We start from the raw sequence: 22,702 nt of genomic DNA on the forward strand, positions 1-22,702 counted from the left end.
TTGCTGCTCCCCAGGCTCTCCTGTGGCAAAGTAGGTGTCACCTAAGGGTGAGTGTCCGCTGGAGGAGCAGCCAAAGGACTTAATCTGGCTCTGCCTAGCGGTGGCTCAGCGACAGGGAGTAGCAGAGAGGAGTGGGGGAGGTGTGACAGACAGAGGGAAATCAACAGCCGTAGAGACAGCCCTAGAAGGAAAAAAGCGACCCCCTCCCCCGCCACCCCAGGTCCAGGACTCCCGAGTCATCCGCAGTCGCTCTTGGGAGGGAACGTGTGAGGCTCAATGCAACCGTCTCCAGCCCGTGCCGGCCCCCACCGAGGCCAGAATCTACTCCCAAAATACAGCTGGTCTGACACCCCATAACGGGTCGCCTCCGTTTTAGCCGTGCGAAGCCTGAAACCGGGGTCGGGGAGGAGGGAGGATGCGGGTCAAAGCGTGCAGGGCCAGGCATGCACCCAGGGCTCCATGGTGCCTACGCCTGTGACAGGGGAGCCGAGGCAGAAGACCTGAGCACGTCCTTGAAGTGTGATGTTTGGGTTTCATTCCGGCTCTGCCATTGACCTTGGGCTAGTCGCGAGTCTTCCCTAGGCTTCAGTTTACGCATCTGTAAAATGGGGTAATTGGTCTTGCTTTGCACCGTTAAGGGGGCGGAGTTCGCGCACGCTCCGCAGAGCGGCGAGGGGAGAGGTACCGAGTGTGTATATGGATGCTGGCTCCTGCGTTCTGAGGTCCGCCCGGCCTCTGCTTGGGAGTCCCCACTCTCGCCGCTCGCGGGGCCCCTGCCGAGACGCTGGGCGAAGGGGGGGGCCCGCCGGGTGCCTTCCCCAGGCCGGCAGGGGAGGGGACAACGGCGGAGCGGCCGAAGAGGGAGCCCGGGCCGCGGCAGCCCCGGCCTGCCTGACCCTCGAGGGGGTCGCTGTTGCCTCGCAGATCCCTCCCTCGCTCGCTGCCTGTGTCCCTCCCTGCCGCTCCCGCCGCGTCCGCCTTTTGTTCGCGGAGCCGCGCGCCCCCGAGCCCAGGCGGCGGGGCGGGGAGCTGGCGGGGCTGCGCGGGGGGCGGGCCGCGCCAGGCGGAGCCGGGGCCCGGGCCGCAGCCGGACTCGGAGCCCGAGGGAGCGATCGGAGTGTAGGCAGCCGGGGCCCGGGCGCGCTCCGGGGGCGCGGCGAGGCCGAGGGGGCGGGCGCCGGGCGGAGCCGGAGCCGGAGCCGGGGCGCCTGGAGGCGAGCGGGCCGCTCTCTCCGAGCTCAGAGCAGCGGAGAGACAGTGCGGCGGGGGTCGGGGCGGCAGCGCAGCCCGGGGGCTGAGGTGAGCCCAGAGCAGCCGCGGCCCGAGCGGCCAGAGAGGCGCCCGGACCCTCCCCAGGGGCGCGGAGGCCGGGCGGGCCCGGGCCATGCGCGCCGCTCGCTGAGGCCGAGGGAGGCCGAGATGGAGGCGCCGGCGGGGGAGCCTCTGGCCCGGGGCTGCGGCCCCCCGCCTGCGCCCGCCCCAGAGAGGAAGAAGAGCCACCGCGCGCCGTCGCCAGCCCGTCCCAAGGACGTGGCCGGCTGGTCGCTGGCCAAGGGCCGCCGTGGCCCAGGCCCGGGAGCCGCAGCTGCCTGCAGCGCCGCGTCCTCCTCGCGGCCCGACAAGAAGGGGCGCACGGTAGCTCCCGGAGCGCGGGGCGCAGGGACACGGGTGGCGGGCGTCCGCACCGGGGTCCGTGCCAAGGGCCGCCCGCGCCCGGGCACCGGGCCGCGACCGCCTCCACCGCCACCCAGCCTCACCGACAGCAGCTCGGAAGTGTCGGACTGCGCGTCGGAGGAGGCGCGCCTGCTGGGCCTGGAGCTGGCGCTGAGCAGCGATGCCGAGTCCGCGGCCGGGGGCCCGGCGGGGGCCCGCACGGGGCAGCCACCCCAGCCCGCGCCGCCCTCACAGCAGCCTCTGCGGCCGCCCGCCTCCCCCGACGAGCCGTCGGTGGCCGCGTCGTCGGGAGGCAGCAGCCGCCTGCCACTCAGTGCCTCACTCGCCTTCTCCGACCTCACCGAGGAGATGCTGGACTGCGGGCCCGGCGGTTTCGTGCGAGAGCTGGAGGAGCTGCGCTCGGAGAACGACTATCTCAAGGTTGGGGCGTTGATGGGGAGGAGGGAAGCCCCGGGAGGCGCCTGGTTGTCACGGCCCCACGGGGTGGAGGTACCAGCCGGCCCGCTTCCACATTGAACAAGCTGGATAAAGGGGACTAAATCCTCAGGGACCACCCCGAAGTCTATCCAAGGCTCCCTCACATCCCGCCTCCCTTTTTATTTTGGGAAACCTTCTGAGGTGGAAGCTGGATGAGGATACTGGCCAAAGGGCCCTGATTTGGAAAGGGGAGGGGGGCTTGAGAAAACTGCTTTGGAAGACGTGTGGATGCGTTACTTGGGATGGCCGGGTAGATAGTCTGTGAGGGGCTGGACCTCCACCTTCAGCTGCTCAGAACCCCCACTCCCAAGCCAGAGGCGAGGCCTCGATGGCGCTTCTTGCTGGGGTAGGTGCTGGTGTGCATGCTGTCAGGGAGACCTGCGGCCAGCCCGTGCCAAGGAAACACAGGAACACCATCCTGAGTCTTTACTCAGGGCTCTCCTGGGCGCAGGCCTGTCCCCGCCTGCCTTTCAGGGCGGGTCCTGTTTGAAAGCATGACATCTGGGAACATCCCTTTGGCTGGAGTCCACTTCCGCCCAGTCTAACGGTTACACAGCCCGGGAGGATGATGTCGTGGGAGAACCAGTTCAGAGGCAGCTTCCTAAATCCCAGGATATTGTCTTCTACCCTCTCTGGGGCAGGCCCTGTATACACAGTGGCTCCACTGGCCCCTCATGGCCTGGCCCATGTCCTTCCCATGTTCCCAGTGAGAGGAAGGGAGCTGCCTATCTGAAAGGGGCATTCCCTCTGGGCATGTGGGAACCTGAGAGCTTCCCCAGGAGAATCTTTTGCCTTCAGCTGTTTAGTGGACATGAGCACCTACTGGGTGCAAGCCAGGCTCCATCTGCCCACTACCTGGCACTGTGGGAGCTTTAGGGACACCCTAGCCCTTGCGTGTCGACCTTGGCCAAGCAGACTGGAAGCTGCATAGGCTCTGATCTACTGCCACTGGCTGGGCACGGTTCTGGAAGAGGCTGAAATGTTGCCTACTTTTGTCAGTTGATGTCCTGGCACAACACCCAGCATGCCCCTGGCTGAGAGCCGGAGAGTTAACGGCACTCTGCTGATTTATGTCTGCCCAGCAACACTTAGCTTTGCAGTATGGCTCTTTTGGCCAAATGCATTTCTCTCTTATAAGTTTTGAAGTCTTGCTCAACTGTGCCTCCCCCTCCCCATTTCCCCAGGATCTATTATCCAGCATGTGTTTAGTAAATGCTTATAGAATAGAAGGACAGGGCCTGTTTCAATCAGGATAATCCACCCCTGGGTGAGTCTTCCCAAAGGCCTCATTTAGTGTTGACAAGCAGGGGTTCAATTAGCTCCTTTAGTCTTCAGAAGCCAGTGGCAAGAAGACAAGTAGAGGGTGGGAAGGAGGAAGGAGGCAAGGCAGAAGGAGGCCTGTTGCTACCCTCTTGGTGTTCTGAGCTACTTCTTGTAGCCCCTGCCTGAGCTGCTCTAAACTTAGACCCTGAGGTCCTCACTCCTACCTCCTGCCCACACAGTTTGCCTGGAGTAGAGAAAATGGACCATAGAGCTTTGCTTCAGAGTCTCCTCGTGCACCTACCCCCATGGATTCCTGTCTATCCCAGGAAGTCACCAAGTAGAACTCTGGAGACCATCTGACTCACCCATGACTTTTAAGATAGAACATAGTCCCAGAAGGCTGGGGGTTGAGCCCAAGGTCTCCCAGATACCAAAGTTTGGCTGGGGACCTCCAACTGCCTAGCCCAGGGCTGAGCCTCAGTTTCCACCATTCATTCACTTTCAGGCTTTGTGCGTAGGCCTCAGGCTACTGTTGGATTTGGGGTCTATAGCTTCCTGCCAATGTGATCTTGGTCAAGTTATTCCATGTCTGTGGACCTCAGTTTTCCTTATTGTAAAAAGGCACATCACATATCTTCCAACCTTAAGGATTAAATGAGAAAATGTGTGCAAACACCACTAGAGCGTCTGGCATGGAGTGAGCCTCAGATGAGAGTAGCTGTCATCACTGCTATTCTCAAGTGGTATGTGACACATTTCCATGGATGCCTTTCATGTTCTCTTGTGGATTCTGTGGGGGCAGAATAGATCCTCCTCCCCATATGAAGCAGGCTGGGCTTTTTCTCCCGAGCATCTCCCTCGTTCATTCATTCATTCATTCACCAGCAATTTGTTCAGTGCCTACTGTGTACCAGGCTCTAGTGCAACTCTGGGGATGCAGCCGTGGACAAGGACGACTGTCTGTTTTCATGGAGTTTTGGGTCTAGTAGGGGAGACTGGGATTAAACAGTCATTAAGTAAATCACAATATGAATCGTATAAGGGCAGAGAAGGATACAGTGTGAGAAGAGCACATCGGGGCTGGGGCTGCTCAGAGAGGCCAAGGGCTGAAGGATGAGATGGAGCCAGCTGAATATGAAGCTGGAGTAAGAACATTCCAGGCTGTAAGAAGTAGTTTATTTTGAGGAACGGTGCTCAGGCTAGAGAGAGGACGGCAATTGGATGAGAGAGGTGAGCAGGGCCAGAGTGTGCAGTTCTCTCTGTGTACATTTGGGTTGGTCCCCAAACTTCTCCATTTTAATCCAGCTGCCAACCTCACAGAAGTGAGGTGAAATCTGGAGATTGCATATGGCCCGTAAGTGTAGGGGCTATTACAGGAGGTGTTGGTTTGTTCATTCTACAGATGGTAAACCATGACCAGAGTGGGTAAGGACTTGCTCCAGGTCCCAGAGCTGGTTCCTCAGGCAGCCAGGGCTTGGAGTAAGAGTTGTTACACTCTTGACGTGTTTCCTGTCCCTCTGGGCCACTTTGCTTCTAAGATTCAAGACCTGAGTTACCAGGAGAAGGACTCCAGATCCCCAGTGTGTTCTCTGCAGGTCTTATGCTACTTGGTTTGAATGTTATAGAATCTGATGGGGCCCCGCTAGGCTCACCCCCAGCTGGTGAGGGGCACTGGGAATTGTCAACCGGAGAGAGTCTCTCGGGTGATGGCAGATCTGTAGCATGAAGCCTGCTCTGGGGCCCAAGTGGGGAAAGTGTAAATGGGCAGCTGTTTCCCAATGAGACAAGAGAAGGAGTTGCCACAGAGAAGGGAGTGAGCTCACTGTCACTTGAGTTATTCAAAGAGAAGCTGGATGACCTCATGTTTAGATAGACATAGGGTTTGTAGAAAGCAGCTTGTACACTGTACAGAATGTTGGTGGTTGTGATTACTCGAGGAGGATTCAGGGGGAGATTCATTTGGTGGCTACAGTTGAGCTGCCTATTCTAGGGTTCCTTCCAGCCAAGGAAGTCTGAAGGTTATTAACTTTTGAGGTTCCAGGATTCTAAGATGCAGCTCTTTAGCTGCAGAACAGACAAATTGATTATGTTTGACCTTCAAAGCCTTGGTGGTCTGAGGTCTTTGAGCTGTCCATCGCTACTAACCATCTCCCACATACCATGTGATGAGGACATGCTGGGAACTCACTGGGTGTGTATGGAAGAATCTGAAAGTTGGATCCCAAAGACCTGACTTTGAGACCTGACTGTTATTTACTGTGTGACTATGAGCAAGTCACTTGGCTTCTCTGAGCTACTTTTTTTTTTTCTCATCTTTATAATGAAGATGAACCTGCCTGGGCAACTTCATAGGATTGTTGTCAGGAATCAGGGAGGTATGAATAGAAAAGAAAACATTTGCAAGCAGCGAAATCCTTCATCTCTTGGGGAATTGTAAGTATCGTTAGCCAGTGAGCTGACAGGATATCTATGTCATCATTCTTGAGGGAACTGGGAGTGTGGGTCCCCCTTAGCTGTAGGATCTTAATAAATTGGGAGCTGCTCCAGGCAGGGCAAAAAGGTGTGATCACATTCCATGCTGTGTGGACTCTATGAAGCAAGGCCTCCCCACCTCCTTGGAGGTTCTAGATGCGAGTGTTTGAAGTGCTGCTAATCTAGATGTCAGCCCAGAAGGGCCCAGAAGAAGCCTGTAATCCACCTCCACTTGCCATTGTACAGTTGAGTAAATGGAGGCTCCAGGTCACACAGCCAGGATTCCAAACCTGGTTGGTTTAACTCTAGGTCCTTTCTGCATGCAGTAGGACTGGAGCAGTGAGCTTTTGGTTGCTAACAGTGTGTCTAATCTTGGACATTGGTTGGTGAGAGGAATCCTATTGTGTGCCAGGCTCTAGGCTAAGATCGGCTGGGAACAAGTGAAGAATAACATATAATGGGGCCTGGGATCTGGAGCCTGCAGGTGCAGTTGGGGGACATGCATGTATGGATATATGTGAATATGTACCTACACCAATGAAAACTGTGTCCGGAACAGGGGTCTGAGATCCTGGAGGAAGTGTTAGGGGTTTCAATTTAGCCTTAAGGGTTAGATAATAGTTAGGCTGGGGCCCAGAGAGCTGGAATGTTAGAGCTGACCTGGGCACCTCCAGACCACTAATCCCTGGAATTTTATGGCTCTTGTCTCACAAATGCTATCAACTTTGATCACTTCTAGTGTGCCAGCTCTGGGTTAAGTAAGCCCTTTAATCCTCATAGCAGTCCTGTATAGGGTGTTCTGATATCAGACCCATTGGACGGATGAGGAAACCAAGAGGCTCTGTAATGTGCCCAAGATTGCACAGCTGATATACTTGAGACCTTCATTAGACAACACTGAAGAACTCCCCGTCCCCCATTGCTCTTCCACTCTCTGAGTTTCAGAATAGAGTTCTTGCCTGGCTTGCCAGTTACAAGCTGTATGACACTAGGTGAAACACTCAGCCTTTCTGAGCCTCTGATTTTTCTTCTGTAAAATAGGGGCTAAGTATGCCTGCCCCAGGGTCATAGGGACCCTTTTCAGTGTGATGATATAGATCAAGTACACAGTAAATGTCAATGCCTGTTCGAGCCATTACCTTTCCCTTACCTGCTTCTCCAGGCAGTCATTCATTAATTCATTCAACACATATTTTCTGAGTGTTTCTTGGGTACCAGGCTCTGTGGCAGATGTGTGACACAGTACCCAGCAAGTTGCGAAGCTCTTCTCAGCTCCTTGGAGCTTAGAGGGAGGGCTCCAGTCTGTCACTGGGTAGGGGAGAGGGGTGGTCAGCAAAGCTCCCGGCTGGTCGCTACCCTGAGTCCCAGCCCTCCTTGTGGCAACTGAGAGGTGACGTGGAAGAAGCTGCTCTGAGCTCTGGGTCTTTAAGGATCCTCAGCAGTCTGTCTGTCATGGGGGAAGGGGACAGCTCTAGCAAGATGGAAAATGTGAGGCAGCTGCTGCTGAGGCCTGGGGGAACCATGGCTCCCAGGGCTCCCAGCATTCCTTGCAAAGGGGCTGGACCTGTGTCCCTGGGCACACTCTTACACACACAAACACACATACACATATTCACAGCTTATACTCAGAGATTCACAACCACTCACAAACATCTCAATTACATATCCAGTTACACACTTATGTTACATACTTCCAGAAGCACACCCCCAGACATATTAGAGAGGAGACATGCTCAGAGAAATACACAAACACACAGATACACAACCTCCTGTCTTATCACACCCACACATTACCAAACAGACACAACAGGGACTCACACTATCTAGGAGACCCCCAACTCAGAACCGCACCCTCACACACACATCTTATACTCCCAGACACACTTGGCCATGTCCCAGAGATGGACACGCAGTCTGGAGAAACACAGCCTCAGACAAATCGGAAGTATACATACATATGCAGGCACACACACAAACCCACGCAGACTCATTCCGCACAGGCGCTAGCATCCACGGAAATCCACAGATCCAGCCCTGCCAAGTGGGCACAGATACAAGCTCACAGCCAAGATACCCCCCCTACACACACACACACACATTTCTTCCACAAAGAGAGCAGCAGAGGCCTTTGCACACCGATCCAGGGCTCACAGACACACACCCCAGAGACACTCATACAGACACCAGCCATATACACATAAGCATGGACACTCAAACATCAGGCCTGAAGTATTTGCTAATGGGAGCCAGAGACCCACAAACCTGGGTGCCTTGACACACATACACACACTAACTGTGACATTTCACCCACACAGAAACACAGGAAATCCTGGTCTGTGTCTCCCTGGAGCTAATGTGTACAAACTACTCTTTTTGGCTCCTCCACAAGGCTTCCTTCCATAAGGCTGCTGGGAACAGTGAGAAGTATGGTGGGGGCTTGATTTTGTAACCTGGATCTGGGGGCCCTAGAAACCTGGCCAGGGCTGGGTGGGAGGTGGAGGAGGACCGGTAGGTTACCAAGTCGGAAGAAACTGTACCAAAGGCCCTCAGGCCCCAGATACCCAGCACTTGGGCCTGGGCCCAGTGGGCTGAGTGAAATAGAGCAATTGTCAGGCCTGCCCACAGAAGAAACACTACCCAGGGGCAACTCCCTTTTAATCTCCTTGGGATTTCCTGCTTGCCTTCATCTCCTTACTCCTCCCCCTCTCCCTTTGCAGGAGGCTGTGGAGAGCCATGCCACTCTCATCCCTAAAGGGTGCCCTGTTCTGCCCGGGAATGGATGAATAGGAGGCCAGGACAGAGGAGGTGGAGGAGATGTGGGCTTGCAGAGAAGGGGCCTGGAATTGGAGGCATTAGAGCTGAGGAGTTAGCCTTGAGTGGCTGCCTCTGTGCCTAACTGCTGGAACAGTGCCTGACACATCGTAGGGACTCAATAAATATTTGTCGTGTGATTGAATGAAAAGCAGTTATCAGGATCTGCAGATGGGCTGCAGGCTTAACCGAGAAGATCTGGAGGGAATGGTGGGTGAGGGCAATGAGGAGGGAGAAGCTGGGAAGGCGAGTTGGGCCTGCTTGGGAAGGGCATTGAATGCCGAGCTGAGCTGACGCACTGTGAACACCTTGCTGTGAGGGGGCCACATTGACCTATAGCAAAGCTAGGAGTGGCCCCCCTTCCATGTGTCTGTAGCACTGGGCACAAGGCACAGGGGCCCGACATGAGAGGGAAGGAAGGCTGTGTGGTTTCACAGACAAATTTCACAGTTGGGGTCAGGTCCCGGGGCCTGACACCCACCAGGTCTTGTCACCTCTTCCCTGAGTATGATCTCCATGTGCAAATCCCCTTATCAAGCATTAGTCTTCCTGTCTGTAAAATGGGAATTGAATCCCTTTCTTGAAGGGCGCTTGGGAGGGTTAGCATTCAGGTATATGACAGTCCAGCACAGTCCTGGGCACAGAGGAAGGAAGGGAGCCCCACATTCTGTGTAGCCTCTTGGACAAAGGGAGTTCCCCAGGGGAGGGCCTCAACTAAGTTCCAGGCAGGGGCCTGACCAGCAGCCAAGGTTATTACTAAGGTCATTCCTCCAGGGCTCCATAGGCATGACCTCATCTGTAGTCACATTCTCTGCCCTCTGGTGCCAGAAGGAACTTGGAGCTGGGGTGGGGAAAGAGCCAGAGACTGGGGTGTTCTGGGCCAGACTGATCCTGGCATTCACTGGAAGCCACAGGTCTGTATTCTTAGCAGATAATTCTGGCCTTCCTGAGGAGCGGCAGGGAGTCAGAGAAGGTGGGAGCAGCAAACTGGCCCTTCCCATCTCCAGTGTCCAAGGTGGTTAAGGGCACCATGGTTTGCAGCCAAGCTGACCTGGGCTTGAGTCCTGGCTCTGCCTTTTCCTCTGAGCTTTCCCTTTATGAACCTGTCTTATGTGTAAAGTGGGCATGCTTCTCTGTACAGTGTTGCTATGAGGATTAAATCAGAACGCAGGTATGTAAGGATTAGACGGGGCCAGTTCATGGTAAGGGCTCAACGGCTCTCCGCCCTCATCACTCATCATCAGGCTCAGGTCTGACTGCCAGTGGGCCCTGGGCAAAGTTGTGCCTGGCTCTGGGTGTGGTTCTTGGCATGGAGCAGGGTCCTGGGGGGTACGCGTAGAGCAGAATTGCATTATGGGTCTCCCTCATGTCCCCCCCTTTCCCTCCCACCCCAGTCTTTGAACAGCTGATGTCAGTGCTGCAGGCCCTGTAACCCTTTGCTGATGGAGGGCCACCTTGAGGTCTCTCGTTCTAAGACCAAAGCGAATAATCTCTCATTGCCTGGGCTATAGAGAGCACTCAGGCTCCAGTGGAAACCCAGTTTGGGGTTGTGCAGCAGGGCTAGACCAGCTGAACATCTTTCCCCTGGTTTTGCCCCAGATCGGGTTATCTTCTGGGGCAGTGGCATCAGCCTCTCCTCTCTGGGCCCCTCCCTGCCCCTGCCCAAGTGTCAGATCAGCTCCTGTGATGCTGCCTCGTTCAGCTTCACCTCATCCCCACTCTACCCAAACTCCCACATGCTCCATGCACCCGAGGCCTCTGTTCCAGTGCTGTTCCCACCCTGGGGCCTTCGCACTTGTGCTTCCCTCCTCCTGCCCTTGGTTTCCTCCTCTACCTTAGTGCGTTCAGCGCCAGGCCAGGCTTCTGTGTTAGACACCTAGGAGCTTCCTGTAGGTTCTTTTGGGGTGTTTATCTCTACTGTAATTAGGTTATTAATTGGGTAATTACAAGTTTTATGTCAGCCCCTCCCTCCATGTGTTCTGTACTAGGACAGGAATGTTACCAGACTGAGACTTAGCCCCTTCTTTTTACACAGGTATAAACAGACTCAGAGAGGTTAAGGGGTTTGCCACAGGTCACATAGCCTGCAAGAGGCAAGAGGCAGACTGGGATCTCATGGTGCTCTTTCCAGATTGCCAGGGGGAATCGCAGGAGCAAAGGCTCAGCTGTGTGCAATGATGGGGTGTGCTGGAGCCTCAGGCTGTGTGGTCCAGGGCCACTCCCTTAACCTTCCAGCCTCACTTTCCCTCCCCAAAGACTTCTGAGCCCTGTTCTCTCCCAGCCCAGAGAGTTGGCTGCAGCCCAGAGGCCGGGTTAGGGGATGTTTTAAACACATTGGGATCCAAAGCTGCCTTCCTTCCTGTCCACACAGAAAGGAAAGTAGGGACACCCGCAGGCGCCCTTGCTGTGAGCACTCCCCAGAGGCAACAAGGGCTGCAGATGTCTCCCTGCTCTATCCGGTGAGGCCTGAAACGGGGCAGTGACAAGCTAGGCCCGGCCTTGGTGGCCACAGATGTTGGGACAGCTCTCAGCCAATATATGTACGCGCATGCGCATGCACGCATAGCTTCCCACCGGAGGGAATGTCTGTGGCCTCAAGCACCCAGCTGTGCCAGATCAGGGGCGGCATTCCTGATTGGCTGTGGAGCCTTTATCTTCCTGAGTCTCCCTTTGCTTATCTGTAAAATGGGCATATAATAATAACCCCCCCCCCCCAAAAAAAAGGGCTATTGTTGAGCACAAGATAATGGACCTCGATTTAGAGCTCAGCCCAGTGTCTGACACATGGTAAGCCCTTGTATATATGAGCTATAATTATTGTCACTATCGTCCCATTATAGAGACTGTCTAGTTTATCACAGCTCAAACTATTCTCACATCTTGATTGTGCCACTTAGTGTGACACCTTGGGCACCATAGTTGACCTTTCTGACCTCAGTTCCTCATCAGTCAGTTGGGGCTAAGCCACCTGAGATATCTTGAGATAACCCGTGCTGCCGGTCACGTGGCTGGCAGAGGGGGAGCTCAGCAAGCAACTTGCTCATATTTATTGATTTTGGAGATGCAAGTTGAGGACACTTGTGTTCCCTCATGACCCTCTGGGGCAGCCTCTGTGTTAGCTAGAATAGGAACATTGTGTGGCAATAGCACTGGCCCTCCTTCTCCCAGACCTTTGACCTTGACTCTTCCAAAACCAGAGCCCAGCTTCCACCAAGGAGGCTAAGGCAGGCTGAGATCTGTGCTGGGAGACAGGAGCCCAGAGTTTCTTCCTACTTAACTCTGGACCCTCCTGAGGCCTATGTCCCAGTCCCTCTTTAGACCTCAGTGTCCTTGTCTGTGAACGGTTGGAGTCTTTGGGTTCCCCTGGCTCTATTGCTATGCCTAGAGTTTTTGCTTTTGAGCTGGGAAGGAAGTGGAGCTTTGCAGAGCTTTCTGCCCCCTTTGGGTCCCAGTTCGATGATCTCATTTGGAGCCTTTACAGACCCTGGGGGATGGGCAGAAGGGACAGCAGATGGCTGCCCTGACTTCTCAGGGGCCTGGCATGCTGCCCCTGTGGCCACTGCTGGCCCACCCTGCAGGTCAGCCCTTCTGGCTGGGCTGTGTGGCCCATGTCAGAGCCAGGGTGGCAGATGGGCAGGCAGCCTGGGCTTTGGCCCAAGGGAGGGACTGTGGTGGCCAGGGCAGTGTGGGAGAAGGCGGGCCAGGCAGAGACTCCTGTCCCTTCATGGGGTGGTTGCTGTCCCACAAACCAAAGGTTCTGGATCCTCAGCTCTGTCCATCTTTCTGGTTCTGTTTGCCCATCAGCTGGTCAGATCTTTAGAACCTAGGGAGGAGGTAATATATTGAGTAAGGTTTGGAATCTGGCAGGAATGCAGCCTGGGAGTTGGTGGGCTGGGATTTGAGGACCACCACAAGAGTCTGAAGCCTCCATGGGCATTAGCTTTACAGAACCAAAGAATTAAATTTAGACACACCAGCACTGACCAAAAGGGGTTTTCTGCAGGGGAGTGGAACAGGATGGTAATCTTCCTCTCCTAGGACCCATTTATTCATTTGGTAGCTGTTTATTGAGCTGATCCTTTGTGTGCCAGGCACCATGCTGGGCTCTGCCCTCCTGAAGCTTACATACTACTGGTTGAGACCAACTTTCTACAAGCAAACAGATCAATAAGCAATTGGTATCACAAATAAGCCTGTGAGACATTCTGTGACAGAAACAGGTTTGAGATGGACAGAGAAGTCTGGAAGGCTTCTCTGAGGAGGTGGCATTTAAGTACAAACTTCAAGCAGGAAGGGGAGCCTGTAATGCAGAGGTGCAGGACAGGGAAGTCGAGCAGAGGGAATGGCAAGAGCAGAGGCTCAGAGGTGGGACAGGCCACATGTCTACAAGTTGCTGGGAGAAGACTTGAGTGGCTGTAGTATAGTATAGCCAACTAGGGAAAGAATACAGGAAGATGAAGATGGAGAGGTGGGCAGGGTCAGGCTTTTGTTTGGCTTTTATTTTTATTTATTTATTTATGTATGTATGTATGTATGTATGTATGTATGCATTTATTTATTTATTTATTTATTTACTTATTTTTAGGCAAGGCAACCCTTGATTGACCTCACAGATTGCAAGGACCTTGTCAGCTTACAATCCCTTTTTTTTATTTTTTTATTTTTTACACCTACAGCACCTGGTCTTCCTAGGTGGTCTCCCATCCAAGTACTAACCAGGCCCGACACCCTGCTTAGCTTCCGAGATCAGACGGGATCAGGCTTGTTCAGGGTAGCATGGCCATAGACTTTTCTTTGGCTTTTAGGTCAGGTAATTTACCTATAGTAAAGTGAGTTTTAACAAATGCATACAGTTCTGTAACCACCACCACAATCAAAGTATAGAACATTTCCATTGCCTCCTAAAATGCCCCGTGCCCATTTGTAGTCTGTTTCTCTCTCCTCCCCCAGCCTCTGGCAACCACTGATCTGTTTTCTGCCCCTATAGTCTTGCCTTTTCCTGAATGTCATATAAATGGAATCATACTATATGCAGCCTACTGAGTCAATCTGACTTCTTTTACTTAGCATAATGCATTCATGCTTCATCCATGGTGTTATGGTATCAACGGTTCATTCCTTTTTGTTGCTGAGTAGTATTCCATTATATGGATGTGCCACTGTTTATCCATTCAGCAGGTGGGGGACATTTGGGCTGTTTCCAAATTTTGGTGATTGTTGGAGGATTTTAAACAGGAGAGTAATGGGATTAAGAAAAAAACCACTCCATGTACTGAGTGGAGAACAAATTAATGGGGAACAAACTGGCTGTCATGAAGATTAAATCCAATGATTTGGTAATGAATCTGGCCCGCCATAGATACTTACTAATTGTTCATACAGAAGGGCTGTGCCTTCAGGCAGCCGGGGTGGCATTTGAGATGGAAGAGTATAAAGACAGGAGACAAGTATAGAGAGGAAGGAGGCCCAGGCAGTGCAGAGTTTCTGTGGGAACTGGGTAAGGTGAGATGCCTGCTCCCGACTCCTGACCCATCCTTGTGTACCAGGGTTTCTAGTGGTCTGCAGGGCTCATATCAGAGTTACCTGGGAGTAATGGATGAACAGTCACCTCCCAGGGTCTACCCTCAGCCCTTTGGAGGTTGACTCTTAGGTAGGCAATAGCCAGGGGACCTCTGCTCTAGAATAGTCTGATCCTTGGTGGTTGGTAAGAGGTGACCTCCTCCTGTCTTTAGGACCTCAGGACCAGCTGGAAGCTGTTGCTCAGGTTCAAACACTACCTATTGCCACTTGTTGTATTTCTGCAGAGGGGCCTGGTGTCTTCAGCCTTGCAGGTCAGGTGACCTCCTCACTATCTGCTCCTACAGACCAATTCCATCAGACCCATGCATCTGGAGTCACTTGCAAATGTTTCAGTAGTCCCCAAATCTAAACTTCCCCCTTCTATCCTCATTACACAAAGATTAATCACCTTATATTGGGTGTAGGTTTTCCATAGAAACCATTCTTTCCTGGAACGTTTAAAATATGGTTTGAAAGCGCTGCTCTGCTCTCCAGCTTTATGCCCTGATGGTGGAGGGCCAGAGTCTGGGGTAGCGATCCAGACCCTGCAGATGAGGCAGCTCTGGAGAGAACTGAGGCTTCATCTTATTTTGTGCCAGGACCCCTTAAGCTGTCGGCTGAGTATAATTCTCAGAATAACATTTAAAAATAATTAAAGTAATGTATAAAGGAAACTAAATATATTAAAATACAGTTATCAAAGTACATTTTTAAATTATGCTATAGTAATATGTGTGTTTATTAACTGATAAGGTCTGTTGACAGGCCGACTTACTACTGTAATTTTAAAGCACTGATGAGTAAACAATATTTTGACATTTCTGCCACAACTGTTATGTAACATGAAAATATCCGTGTTTTCTTTTGGTGGCAAAGTCACAGGTACTGCTAATACAACCGTGGCTTGTCCAGAATAGAAGGAAATGATCATTTTTAGCTAGACGTTAGTAAAAATAAAGCTGTGATTTTTTTTCCTTCCCATCCAAGTTCATGGACTCCCTGAATTCTGGTGCAGATGAAAGAGCCTGAAGTCCTCAATCTGTCCTGCTTGGAGGTCCCTCTGTGTGACCCTGGGCACAGCCCACCTTCCCTGTGCTTCTCCTGGTTCTTCATCTCTAGAACAGGGATGATGATTCCTGCCCTGCCTGTCCATGGGGTTTCTGTGAGGACCCATGAGGTGATTCAGATGGAATGTCTTTTTAAACTGTGAAGCCCTGTGCATATTATTAGCAGTAGCATGAGCTCATGTTTGGTCCCCTGATCTAGCATGGACCAAGAGACTTTTCCTGGACAATTCCCCTGGGATTCCTGGGAACCAATCCATTTTGGGATCGGATCTGCATCTGAGATGCTGCTTCCAGCAGACTGACTTCATGGATCATGGAGGGGAGGGCGGTAATGTGAGAGGATGGACAGAGATGCATTTTGTGGGCAGGGAGTGCATGGGTGAGCAGGAGGTTCCTGGGTAGACAGGCCCTGAACATCGATTTGGGGTGGTGTAGGGGACTGAGACCAGCTCTGGAGCTGACCAGGCTCTTCCTAACTTTTTAGAGCTGGCTTGGGGCAGGGATTAGGAGAGCCTGTGTCCTAGGCTATGGAGAGAGACTGGGCAGGGCAGAAGCCATACTCATTCATTCATTCATTCGTCCACCCAGATCCAGTGATGTGTGCCTGCTCTGTACCACATCCTGAGCGATGCTGGGGACCAGCTCTTGGGGAAGATACACTTGAAACCAGGCAAATGCAGCCTGAAGTTATTAGCACAAGAGACCAATGGAGTTCAGAGTTTGGGAGTAGAATCAGATTGGGGGAAGAGGGAATGTTCCGGAAGTATGAACTAATTAGAAGTTAGCCTAGCAAAGGCCATTCTAGCAGAGGAAACAGCCCGAGCAAACCTGGGAGTAGAACACAGTTAAGATTCACGAGCCCAGGGCCACAGGACTTCTTTGGATTCCAGCTCCACCACCACTCCTTTGCTTGAGCAGCTCTGGGAAACTTCTGAGCCACAGTTTCCTCATCTGCTAAATGGGAACATTTTCAGGACCTACTTCACAGGATTGGTAAGAGGATTATGTACATCCTGTGCTTGGACTGGGGCCTGGTAATTACTGAGCCTCCTGATAGGTGGTAGCTCCTTTTGATTGTGGTATATCTGGGGTGGGGGTAGGTGTGGGGGTCAGAGGATGCAAGGACAGGGGTCACACAGGAGTCGGGAGGAGACCAGGGGTGGCTTGGGCTCCAGGGTAAGGGGCTTGGACCTAATGCAGAACCAGTGGGAACTAATGGGGAAGATAGAAAGCCATCAGTTTTTTGTCAAATTTTCTCCAAACAGGTATTACATCTATAATCGGAACAAAATAAACATTTTCTATAAAGGGAAAGGCTGACTACCCTGGCAGCAGTGTGAGCACCCTGTTCCTCATCCTCCCTCCTCCACTCCACATTCTCAGTCTTGGTTAAAAGAGAGGTCAGCTGAAAGAGTGGCCAGAAGGGATGGATGGGGGGCGGGGGATGGCTGGCAGGCTCAGTTGTACCTGGTCTGAGCACCTTTCCCCAGCGTCTTTGGTCTGGCCTTCTGACTGGGAGAGAATTGGGGGCCTCCATACTCTGAGGTGGGCACTACTGGGCAGGGTGGCCTTTTTCTGTCTGCAGGGGAAGGTGAATTTGGGAATTACCCCAGTGATGCTCAGGGGAATCTCACAACCTTGTTGGGTAGCCACTAGGCCTGCTGAGTCTAGTGGAGTTTGGCCCCTCCTTTCCTACTTTCACACAGTTGGGGGGCTCAGCAATGCCACTAAGCGGTTTTTGAAGGAGCTGGGAAGGCTGGACTCAGACCCCCACACCACCCTATTCCCCAGGCGATTCCCAGCCAGCTTCCTTAGCCAGATTTGTCGCTGGAGAGCTTTCTAGGGACAGGGTTTAGGACTGCAGGACTGAGGAGTCCCAGGAGGCTCAGTGAGGTCTAAGAACCTCTGGACTAAAACAGGGTCCTGCCCTCTTGGGTTCCCTCCCCATGTCCCAGCAGCCCCATGTCCCTGCCCCCACCACCTTGGGCTCTAAAAGCTCAGCCCCTGCCTGAGTCCTGCATACACCAGCTTCTGCTGCCCACATCCCAGCAGACTCGGCCGGTGCAGGCCACAAGCTAGCCTTTGTGGACTTGCCCTCTTACATGGACTGTGCCAGGAGGGGCTGACCGCATTCTGCCCGCAGCTGGGACAAGCCCCTGAGGGGCCTTGGCCCCCCCCTTAGCCACCATGGAGAGATGGAGCTGGCTTGAATGCAACATCCTGCATTTTCAGAAATTGATTGTGGTGAAGGGCAGGCCCTGGAGAGACAGCTGCTCATGTGAGAAAGATCATTCATTCATTCGTTTATATAATAGATGCTTACTGAGACCCTGCTTTGTGTCAGGCCCTGGGCTGGGGACTTGTGCTGAGACACATGACACTTGCCCTTTTAGGAAAAAAGACTGGAAGGAAACACCCTGCATTAGAGTCACTTGGGGGGCCCCATCAGTAGGTCACCATTGGAGCATGAGAATTTCTGACAAGTTCCACAGTGATGCTAATGCTGCTAGTTCAGGGACCAGACTTTGAGAGCCACTGTGATTCAGTACCAGGTAGAGGAATTATGAGTGATTTGTTTTTTCTGTATTTTCAAAATGGTCCCTATGATTGCTGTTTACTTGTATAAATAGAAAAACCAGTTATTTAAAATTTAAAATAATAAACTGACTCCATTGTTCTGGATGTGGTCCTATGTTGAGGGATGTCATCTCCCATGATCTAAAAGTCATACATCTGTTAATTTAGCCCAGCATTATGAGCTTGCATGTCCCCTGCACTTCCCCTTGGCTCATCCTGAGCTTCAGGTCCACTCAGACCCCCATATCCTCCTTTTCACCAGGTCCTATTGATGTGACTACAGAAAGAATAAGTGAGATGCTAGTGATTAGGATTTGAACACAGGCACTTCTGGGAGCTGGTTTAGCTTGGATATAGTTCCTGGCCTGCACTTCTGAGTGCTGTTTCCTTTATTCTTCCTTAATCTACCAGCTGAAATAGCATGTGGACCCCTCACTTCCTCATTTCTTTAAGTGGTGTGATCATTGACTGTCCCACTTCCTACTTTTCCTCTTTTAGTTTTCTCCACTTGGTTTGGTGGTAGAGTCTGTGCATATATCAGGGTGGTGAGTCTGTGTGTATATCAGGGTGGAGGTGGGGGTCCTGGTGAGGTGACGATTCCTCTGCATTTCGTACAAGCAGAATCATGCACTTTGGGGGCTGCCTCTGAACCCACCCCAGGAGAAAAGCTATGGCGGCAAGTGAGGATTAAACCCTTCAGTTGGTAATGGGAACAGGAAGTGTCTGTTGGGGTTGGCAGAAGCGGATGCTTGTCTCCTCTCTCTTCCTCTCCTGAGTTCAGAACAATTTGAAGTAGTCCTAGGAGTCAATCCTATGGATGTCAAAACCTCAGTGGGCTTTCATCTAAGAACTGGCCTGGAAGGTACCACTTTCTAACCATGCCCCAGAATTAAACTGACCCACCTAGTCTCATGGGGCACAGGACCACCCCAGGCCATTCCACCCTAGGAAGCCACTCATTCTCTTTGTGGAAGGGATGCTCAGAGGCCTTGTAAACCCAGTTGTCCAGACTGTGGCCTCCTCTGCAGGGCCTACAGAGTTGTTTTCTTTTTTTTTGCTTCTTGGGCCCCCCTGCCCCATCGGTACTATCCTTGGGTGCTCTGGCTCCTCAGGGATGCCTTTGGCAGATCATTCATCCTTCATGACTCAGTTTCTCTTTTAGTGTATAATCTTATTTAACTCATTCAGTCACTAAGAGTAGAGATTATTTTCCATTTGTGACTCAGTTTCACATTTGTTATTAGACATAATAATTATCCACTTCTTTTTCTGAGTCTCCTCACTTATCCCCTTATAGTTTGGTATATCTTTTTGTGGCTGTTTACCTAACTAGATGTGTATTTATTCATTCAGTTAACATTTGTTGGAAGTCTGCAAGATGCTAAGCCCTGTTCTGGGTGCGGGGGACACATTAGGGAGCAAGGCAGCCCTCCAGACACTCAGTGTCTCTGGGAGACAAACTATTAAATAAAGAATTGCAGATGTGTTCATGGTGACAAAGGGGAAGTGAGGAACATCTGAGAGCTGGTGACAGAGGTAAGCAGAAGCTGCCCGAGGAAGCGAGGTCACCCCCCACAACCTCCTCCACTTAAAACCCAAACCCAGACTCTACTCATCCCTGCAAGGCCCTGGATGGCTGATCCCTGTTTCCCCAGCTTCAACTTACCCCTCTAGGTATCCTGGCGACCTTGCTATATCTTTACACACTGCACTCTTTCCAGCCAGGCTCTGGGCCTTTGCCTGGAATAATCTCTCCCTGGCGCTCACTTCTCTCTTTTCATGGCTGTTCCTTCTTGCCTCAGCTCGAATATCTCTTTTTGAGAGATGGTCTCCTGACCATGTCCTCTAACACAGTAGTACTTTATCATATTACCCAAGTGGTGGTTTTTCATATTTTACACACACACACACACACACACACACACGTATAAATTAATACATATAAATTATATATATATATATATTAGAGAGAAAGAGAATGTCTTCATTACTCTTAACAGTATTTGAATTTGAATTAATCTGTTGGATTACTATGTCTCTCCCCAGTGAGACTTGGGGCTCCATGCAGAAGATAAAGAAGGGGCCATGTCTAGGTCACCAATCTTTCTCCCCGCCCCTATGCTTGGCACTTGATCAGGGGCCTGGTACACAGTTGACACTTATAAAATGCTTGGCGAATGAGCCTCCTGTTTCCCCAGCATATTAGTTTCCTATTGCCACTCTAACAAATTACCACAAATTTAGTGGCTTAAAACAATCCCGGATTATTATTGTATAACTCTGGAGGTCAGAAGTCTGGAAAGCAAGGTGTTGGCAGAGCTACAACCCTTGTAAAGTCTCTGGAGGAGGGTTCTTTCCCTTCCCCAGCTTCTAGAGACTGCCTGCATTCCTTGGTTCAAGGTCCTTCCTCCGTCTTCAAAGCACATCACTCCAGCCTCTGCTTCTGTTGTCACATTGTTGCTGTTGGAGCATCGGAGGAGTTCCGGTAACACACATGCTTCTAGGTCCTTTTCACTGCTGGGGAAATGAATTTCAACTCAGTGAATATTTTATATATGAATATTTAATAAAATATTCATTTATTAAAAGCACATTATGAGGTAGAAGGCAGGTTCATCCTAAAACTGGCTAGCTGTAACCCGGGAGGAGGGCAAAGTCTGCGTTATATTTGGGGCCGTGATGGGTGGTTTCAAGGCATTCTTAGGTGTTTGGCAAGTGAGGTCATTTTGATTGACACCTGGCTGCTATATAACTCTTTGCCTAGTGTGCCTAGTGTGCATGTGCGTACCCAGATTTCTACTATCATTGGGTGTTCTTTGGGCGGTCTCTAGGCTGGACCCCTATTTCTTTGTTCCCCCTGTCACTCATGTCTGACTAGCTACCTAACAACATCACTTTCTCCCACTTTGATCCCCTTAAGGACCCTTGTGATTACATTGTGCCTGCCACCCAGCTAACCCAGGAAAATCTCCCAGTCTCGATATCCTTAACTTAATCACATTTGTGAGGCCCCTTTTGCCATGTAAGCTAACATATTCACAGATTCTGGAAATTAGGACAGGGGCGTCTTTGGGGGGTGGGCATTATTCAGCCTATCACACCCAGGCCCCAGGACAGAGCTGGGTGTGGCCTGCACTCAGGCATCCTAGCCACTGCCAGAGAGCCCAGTGACTGACCGCCTCTTCCCCCTGCAGGACGAGATTGAGGAGCTGCGGGCAGAGATGCTGGAGATGCGGGACGTCTACATGGAGGAGGATGTGTACCAGCTGCAGGAGCTGCGCCAGCAGCTGGACCAGGCCAGCAAGACCTGCCGCATCCTGCAGTACCGGCTGCGCAAGGCCGAGCGCCGCAGCCTCCGTGCTGCTCAGACTGGCCAGGTGGATGGCGAACTCATCCGTGGCCTAGAGCAGGACGTCAAGGTAAACCCAGGGTCTCCCCCAAACTGCCATAGGTGGACCACGAGTCTGAGTGAGGCCCAGATCAGCCTGCAGCTCGCTCCTTGTATGTCCTTGGACAAGTCACACCACTTCTCTGAGCCTCAACTTTCTCGCCTGTAAAGTGGGGATCCATGGTGAACCAATAGGCCACTGACCAGGGATGTCCCAAAGTGATATAATATGAACCCTACCAACAGCAGCTATTGTCTGAGTAGCACCCACACACCTAGTGCTGGCTCTGGGGCTCTGGTTGTCCCCACATAGTTCTGTGAAGGTTTCGTTATTGTGCTGATTAATGGAGAGTAGCGAAAACCTGGAGGTGGATTGATCTGGTTTAAATCTTGGCTCCAGTATCCCCTAATTTTGTGATTTTGATCAAGTCACCTGAGTTCCAGTTTCTTCATCTGTAAAATGAGTGTAATGGCAGCCCCTGCCTCACAGGGTTTTATGATGGTTAGATGAGATAATGTAGGTAAAATATCACTACAAGCACCCCAGAATTATCCCCATTTTCCGGATGAGGAAGCTGCAGTTCAGAGAAAGGAAGTACTTATTCACAGTCACGTGACCTTCATCCTCCCGTGCCTCGCTGCCTTACCTCACAGCCTGACCTCGCTGCTATGCCTCAGTGATCAGTAGAGGGGTGCGCTGGCGGCTGGCAGGTGGGGCCTCCAGGAGAGAGGTCCACCCTGCCTGTGTGAGGGGAAGACCCAGCCCGCCTCCTGCTCTTAGAACTCAGCCCAGTATGATCAGGGGGGATGTTGGAGCTGGACGTGGGGCAGCCTACCAGGGGCTCCTAGGGAGTCTTCCTGCAGGGGCGACATCTGAGCTGAGGCCTGAGGCAGAAGGGGGTGTGGTGAGAAGGGGAAGGAGGAATTCTGGAGGAAGGGGGCCCTGGACAGGCCGAGGGAGGTGAATAGTGAGTGCCAGCCTCCATCTTTTCCCGTCTCCCTGTGCACCGTCTCCCTGTGCACCGTAGGTTCAGGGTCTGTTTTATAGGTGAGGAAACGGAGCTCAGAAAGGTTATGTCTCCAAGTCCAAAGTGCATCTCTACCTGAGAAGGCAACTCCTGGGACAAGTGGTGGCACAGATATTCAAACTCCAGGCACTGGATTGGGGGTTGTATGGAGTGGAGAAGAGCCAGGGAAGCTCAGAGGAATCTGAGTTTGGGTCCAGGTAGTTGGGGATTTTGGGCAGAGACACAGAAAGTCAGCCTTGGGGCCATGAAGAAGGGTGGAGGGCCTCAGGGGCTGCGAACTGGCTGGCTGGATTGCCTGGGCCTCCCTGGGAGGAGCTGAGAGCGCTGTGTGTGTGTGTGTGTGTGTGTGTGTGTGTGTGTGTGTGTGTGCGCGCGCGCGCTCACAT

At 52.2% G+C, this 22,702-nt stretch overlaps 1 protein-coding gene and 1 pseudogene across 3 annotated transcripts in view; one reads left to right on the top strand and one right to left on the bottom strand.

Moving 5' to 3' along the window:
- Positions 1–1,052: 1,052 nt before the first annotated feature.
- The window catches only part of SOGA1 (suppressor of glucose, autophagy associated 1), a 66,057-nt gene continuing 44,407 nt past the window's right edge, over positions 1,053–22,702 (top strand). Inside the window, exons 1-2 of one of the 3 annotated variants that reach the window (XM_036229437.1) lie at positions 1,053–2,094; positions 21,095–21,319. In XM_036229437.1, the coding sequence (XP_036085330.1) occupies positions 1,420–2,094; positions 21,095–21,319 (900 nt within the window). In that variant the 5' untranslated portion in view covers positions 1,053–1,419. The remainder of the gene's footprint in view (positions 2,095–21,094; positions 21,320–22,702) is intronic. The other 2 variants (XM_016148312.2, XM_016148311.2) reach the window with 2 other exon arrangements.
- Positions 13,365–13,485, bottom strand: LOC118610218 (annotated as a pseudogene).

This window comes from Rousettus aegyptiacus, unplaced genomic scaffold (assembly GCF_014176215.1).
Source record: "Rousettus aegyptiacus isolate mRouAeg1 unplaced genomic scaffold, mRouAeg1.p scaffold_m13_p_12, whole genome shotgun sequence".
Lineage (NCBI taxonomy): Eukaryota > Metazoa > Chordata > Mammalia > Chiroptera > Pteropodidae > Rousettus > Rousettus aegyptiacus.